The 6,881-nt window shown below is 36.4% G+C and overlaps 1 protein-coding gene across 1 annotated transcript; it reads left to right on the top strand.

Annotated features, from left to right (window-relative positions):
• Nucleotides 1–339: 339 nt before the first annotated feature.
• LOC134249209 (uncharacterized) lies at nucleotides 340–5,377 on the top strand (the record flags this gene model as incomplete). Its single annotated transcript, XM_062731586.1, has 4 exons — nucleotides 340–451; nucleotides 1,773–2,216; nucleotides 4,035–4,166; nucleotides 5,223–5,377. Coding segments are annotated over 4 exons (843 nt in total), but the record flags the coding sequence as incomplete, so codon positions are not given.
• Nucleotides 5,378–6,881: the final 1,504 nt, after the last annotated feature.

The raw sequence follows: 6,881 nt of genomic DNA, 5'->3' as shown, positions 1-6,881 counted from the left end.
ATATATACTGTTTTTAGAATTTCGATCTGTAAAATGACCCTTACTTACATTATTTAACAATAAAATTCTAATATTTATAAAATCTAATGCTTATTTTATGCAACGGGTTACCGATTCGATTATTGGCCGATGATCAGTTGGAAAGGGTCAACCGATGCTACCGATTAATCGATTCTGATTTTCAACCGATTTGACAACACTAGTCATTTTATCGCTTGGCTAAATTAGAGCACAGGATCAGACATTGATGCCTTGTCTTTAATATAAAAAAGTGATTTTGTTGGTTTTAGAGTGTAGAATCAGATATTGATGTCTTACATGTGATTGTCTTGGTTGTAGAACACAGGGTCAGACATTGATTCCTCGTTTTCTTCCTCCTTCTGTACGGAGCTGGATGAACAGATGTTGGTTGCCATGGAGACACTGGAGAGGCCTCAAAGGTCACAGAAAGGTCAGCATAAGGGTTATTATGGATTTGTATATAGATAACAGAAATTGTCAATATTGAATATCGAAATGAAATTAATTACTAAAATAAAACTTGACTAATCCAGATGTTGTGTATCCTGAAGTCTTGCTTCATACCATGTTAACTTTTAGTCCACTTAATTCATTTGTTTAAAATGTTGTCTTATCTGAGATATTGTCTAATTTGGCCAATTTCTTTGGAACCAGTGGTACACGGATTAACAACTCTTACTGCATTTAAATGGGCCCCTTGGATTGGGAATTTAACACTTTACAACTTACTGAACTGTTATGCAACATACACTAAATGCCCACGTCATAAAAATAGAACTTTACCATTTCCCCGCAGGCACCTTTTAGTGTGGTACACGTTTCTATAAAGTTTAGCGTAAATAATATTCTGACGTTATATTTTGATGCAAAAATAACTTTTCCGATTTTATGAGATTTTTACAAGTATATAATGAAAGGAAATTGGTATTTAATTAAAGATAAAATGAACTTTTTAAAGTGCGTGAAAATGCGTGATTGCGGGGAAACGGTATATGCGTGATTTTGCGTTAGAAATAGGAAATGGTGCATGCGTTAAAATGCGTGACTGCGGGGAAGGGGGTTAATAGCATTTTATTGCTTATTGGGAAATTTTATTGCATAATGTTTTCAAGAGAAAAACAGTTACGATGAACAGAATGGATCTTTTACTAACTTAACTATTCAAAACTGTAAATTAGAGAATAGATCAATTAATATACCGTAAACATATTACATTTGGCTGTGTATTCTTTTTAGCGGCTTTGGCGGAACGCAGCAACTGCTAAATCAATTACAAAGCTAAATGTCTTGCACATATACAAGTAAATAAAAATCATTATGAAGAAATGTGCTAAATCAACTTTATACTAAATTATTCAAAATTCAATATCCGCCAAATGCCGTACATGCTAAATATAATACATTTTAATTACAGTAATAAAGTTTCTTCAAAGTTTCTTAAAATTTTGTTCATTTCATTCAGATGTCCAAAACCTGGCCATGTTTCTTTTTTACTAGAACTTTGAACAAATTAACTTTGTGAATCCATTTTTGTGAAAAAAGAGTCTTGATGTTGAGAATGAGGCCTATATTTTGCCCGACACAAGGGAAGTGGAAAATCCCTGTTTGAAGTTTTTTTTATTACACTCATTCATGAGAAATTATCATTTATTACTGATTGGATAATTCTGTGTTGACCAGCCTCACATTTCAGACAAAAAGATCAGAGCTGTATACTTATTGGTTAATTCTGTGTTGTCCTCCCATTTCAGCCAATAAGATCAGAGCTGGCCTGACATCAACACCAGGATGTGTGACCCCGTTACCAAGACGACAGTCCCAGCTGATGAAGTCCCTGTTCACCCTCCAGAGTCCCCTAAATGACAGCTTCCTCTCCCCCTTCCCCTCCCAGAACAAAACCTCCAATACAAAGAAAGGGGAGGAAAACCTGACCCCTGCCACTGCAAATAGCTCTGTTAGACTTAGTAGAGGGGGAAAGCCCAACAGAAAGAAACCAAGAAATGTATTAAATGAAATTGTCAATGAAAAAGTAAAGGAAGGTGGAGGGGGTGTAGAGGAAGAGGAGAATATGATTCACCTTGATGTGATAGGTCAAAGGTCAAGGACAGAAGAAAATACTGATGACGTTAGTTCAGAAACACAGGAAAGGGTGGCTGAAAATCAAGAGATGATGGAAAATGCGAATGCTGGTGAGTGTAATGATTTATTCAAAATCTTTGACAATAAATGTGAGCCAAGAGTTGACACTAGTTTTAAGCAAGAAAATTTCTTAGGCCGAAAACGGAAATCAATATTTGATTTTTAGGTCACCTGAGTAAACTCGGGTGACCTGTTGCACTCGGGTGACTCTGGTGTAAGGGGGGGGCTTATTAATTATATAGTGAAAGTGCATGAATTCTTTGAAAATCTTCTTCTCTGCTTCTGGGTATTAAATAAACTTACTAAGTGCATAGTTATAATGAGCAAGAGTGCCTCTACCAAAATTGTGAATTTTATGGCCCCAGGGTCAGGGGTTCTGGTGTTAGGGTGGGGCTCTATTGATTATGTATAGTGAAACTACATGAATTCTTTGAAAATCTTCTTCTCTGCTCCTGGGTATAAAATAAACTAACTAAGTGCATAGTTATGATGTGCAAGAGTGCCTTTACCAAAATTGTGAATTTTATGGCCCCAGGGTCAGGGGTTCTGGTGTTAGGGTGGGGCTCTATTGATTATATAGTGAAACTACATGAATTCTTTGAAAATCTTCTTCTCTGCTCCTAGGTATTAAATAAACTTACTAAGTGCATAGTTATGATGAGCAAGAGTGCCTCTACCAAAATTATGAATTTTATGGCCCCAGGGTCAGGAGTTCTGGTGTTAGGGCTGGGCTCTTTTGATTATATAGTGAAAATACATTAAATCTTTGAAAAATTTCTTCTTTGCTCCTGGGTATTAAGCAGATGAACTACCTATATAGTTATGATGAGCAAGAATGCCTCTTTAAAAATTATAAATTTTATGGCCCCAGGGTCAGGGATTCTGGTGTAAGGGCGGGGCTCTATTGATTATATAGTGCAAATATATGAAATCTTTGATAATTTTCTTCTTTGCTCCTGGTATTAAGCAAATGAACAACCTATATAGTTATGATAATCTTCCAGAATTGTGAATTTCAAGGCCCCAGGGTCAGGGGTTTCATAGACGGGGAGGTGTATGTATATACTGAAAATATGATAATATAATGAATTGTTTGAAACCTGCTCCTTGGTATTAATCAAATATTTTTGAAAAGCAAGAATGCCTGTACAAAAATTGTGCAATTTGTGGATCTAGGTCTAAGGGTCAGGGGTTCATGTGTGGTAGGGACACTACTGATTATTGCTGAATATTACTGATTAGTTGAAATGCATTTTTTGTCCCCCTACCCTGCCTATGGGTATTAAGTAACCAAACTAAGCAACTGTTAAGTGTATAGTTATGATGACCAACGGACTGCTAGCTCTTTCAAAATTGTGAATGCCATAGAATCTGGCTTAAAATATGAATCAAATTCAATGACTGGAAAGTTGTTACATAATGCTCAGGTGACCTATAAGGCCCATGGGCCTCTTGTTTTTATTACTGGTACTATATACAGGTTTTTTTTTGCCCTTTCACAATTGCAACCAATTTTATCCCGTTTTAATTTCGCCAAGTTACATTTGTTTTGTAAAAAGTATACAAGACTAGTGTTCTTTGAATTTGCCCTGTTTTAAATTCACCCACCTGTGAGTGGGGCAAAGGGGTGAAAATAAAATGGGGGCAAAATTTTCCTGTATACAGTATCAAGTTCTAAATACAATAACATAGAATGACAATTGGTGTTTCAGATGTTTAATAAATGAAAGAAACATAGAATATCATGTAGACATGAAAAACTAAATATTTGATGCTAAATGAGTGAAACAAATACAGATTATGTTGACATTGCAAACGTGAAGTATGTAGTTATATATATATTCAATGTCTACATTTCTTTTATACATATGGAGTTTTGACAGAAGACAAGCTGTTATTAAGTAACTGGGGACTTCCTGACCCTGTATTAAAACAGTACACAGATAAGGGGATCACCTCAATGTTTTCCTGGCAAGCAGAATGTCTATGTTTACCCGGGGTATTAGGTGAGTGAGATTGAAATGAATTATGAATATTATTCAACAGAGATACATGTCATCATGGTCATATTGGGTTCTAATGAACTAACAAATATTTATATGCAGAGTTTTACATCTCTGTTGATAAACGCTAACTTTGTTTTGTGTATTATAGAAAGTTATGCCTGGAAAAAAAGTCTGTTTCTGCTCTCGGAATCAATGTTGATTTATAGTGGCGACATTTTTTTTTAAAATGCTTTTTAAGAATATATGAATTTTCAGTTCTTTGTCACTTGCATGAAAATTTCATTCAAACAATACAAATCAGGAGAATCTAAGCAAACACTCAGGAGGGGATCAGGTGCCATGGAGGAGTGAACATTCCTTCTGTGTGTTCCTTGTCATATGTAATTATACATATATCACATGGCTTCGAGGGTGGCATACCAGAATATTTGCCCCGAGGTGACAGGAAAGCCCTGGAGTGTTATGTCACCCGATGCCGAAGGCAGAGGGTGACATAACACTCCAGGGCTTTCCTGTCACCGAGGGGCAAATATTCTGGTATAGTCGCCCCAGAAGCCATGTGGTATATGTTATATGACATTTTTAAATAAAAAGAAAATTTAAAATCATTCAAAATCGTTGAAAATTTCACAAATAATCCAGAAATGCTTTCTTGACGTTAAGAATAACGCTCCGTTGTTTACATTTGCTTAGCAACCGACGTCATAACATTTCGAACCCGAGCTAAAATGCGTAACGTAAAAACACATGAACGTGATCGAAAGGATGATATAACTGTTTCCGTCGGGGGTGACATAACTGTTTCCGGCCGGACATTACTGTTTCCGGTGTGACTCAGCATTTTTCAGGGTTTATAGCGAAACTTATTACATTTGTGATATAATAGGAAAACTTATTCAAAAATGTTATATCAGATATTATTACTCGGCCCTCACTGTCATTATGCAAAGTTATCTAAAATTTCCGTATAATTCTAGGGGGAGGAAACCTGGTATACTCGGCCCCCACTGTTATTCTGCAGAGTTATCTATCTTTTTTATTTCTGTGCAATTCTAGGAGGAGGTAACTTGGTATACTCGGCCCCCACTAGTGCTGGTAAAACAATGGTGGCAGAACTCCTGGTCCTGAAGCGAGTTCTAGAGACAAAGAAGAAAGCCATCTTTATCTTACCTTTTGTGTCTGTGGCCAGAGAAAAGATGTTCTATTTACAGGTAAACTGTTCCTGACATTCATATTGACAGGTAACTAGGTCAGCTGGTAATTTTTTTTTTACAAGAAAGTTATACTGTAGATTCCTTATTTTTTGCCAGTACTTATTATCCCAAAATGGCTATTAGAAGTCAAATCGTGAAAAAAATTAATTTCTGAGAAGACGGTTGATCAAGACATTTTACTCGGAATTAATCAACCAAAAAATTAAATTGTGTACTTTTGTTTTGCTGATGGTGCTTCTCACGAAATTTATGCTGTAAAAAATTCATTGCATAATATGTTTTACGGTGTGACCATTGGGGAGAGTGCAGTCCTATACACAGCTTTGAATCGCTGAACGTCAAACTGCACTAGACACATTGTAGACTGTGACGTCACATGACGTCAGAATTTACGGAGACAGCCAAGTATCTGGTTAAAAAAGATGACAAGTCTTGTTCAGTATTAAATAAAATACGTTGTAGAGTAGATGAAAATATTTTTTGTTACTTTTAAGCTTTGTGCAAATTAAGAAAAGTAAACGTATCTTGGGAAAGAATATTTATTCTTGGTCTCTGGTATGTTTTAAAATTAAAACGGATGGAACATTCAGAGTGAGGGAATTTTGGGAATGTTGCACAGGAAAATTTGGCTGATGTTATTTGGATTTCATTCCAAATTTCCTCTGTTCTTACACGTTAGTCTATAGAGCTCGCTTCGCTGCGCTCGCTTTAAAAACAAATTTACAGTAATTGCTCTATGTGTATGTAGGTCAATATCCTTAAATTCTCCACTAAATCTTTTCATTTTTAGGTCACCTGAGTAAACTCAGGTGACCTATTGCTATCACTTTTCGTCCGTCGTCGTTCGTCGTTCGTCGTGCGTCGTGCGTTAACATTTGAACATTTTCAGCTTCTTCTCTGAAACCACTGAACCAATTTCAACCAAATTTGGCATATAGCATCTATGGGTGAAGGGGAACAAAAATTGTGAATTTCATGGGCCCTGCCCCCCTGGGGCCTGGGGGGTGGGGCAAAAACTACTAAAATTAGTGCAATCTTTAAAAATCTTCTTCTTTACTCCTGGACATCAAGCAGTCAAACTGTTGGCATGATTGTAATCAGCATTGAGTCCTCTACCAAAATTGTGAAATTCATGGCCCCAGGGTCAGGGGTTCTGGTGTTAGGGTGGGGCTAAATAAGTATATAGTGAAATTTCATGAATTCTTTGAAAATCTTCTTCTCTGCTCCTGGGTATTAAATAAACTAACTAAGTGCATAGTTATGATGAGCAAGAGTGCCTCTACCAAAATTGTGAATTTTATGGCTCCAGGGTCAGGGGTTCTGGTGTTAGGGTGGGGCTCTATAGATTATATAGTGAAAATACATAAATTCTTTGAAAATCTTCTTCTCTGCTCCTGGGTATTAAATAAACTAACTAAGTGCATAATTATGATGACAAGAGTTCTCAACCAAAATTGTGAATTTTATGGCCTCAGGGTCAGGGGTTCTGGTGTTAGGGTGG

This window comes from Saccostrea cucullata, unplaced genomic scaffold, assembly GCF_032062105.1.
Source record: "Saccostrea cucullata isolate Sc308-1 unplaced genomic scaffold, CSIRO_AGI_Scuc_v1 ctg19939, whole genome shotgun sequence".
NCBI lineage: Eukaryota > Metazoa > Mollusca > Bivalvia > Ostreida > Ostreidae > Saccostrea > Saccostrea cuccullata.
The sequence above is the reverse complement of the archived record's forward strand: the minus strand, read 5'-3'. Positions and strand labels throughout refer to the sequence as shown.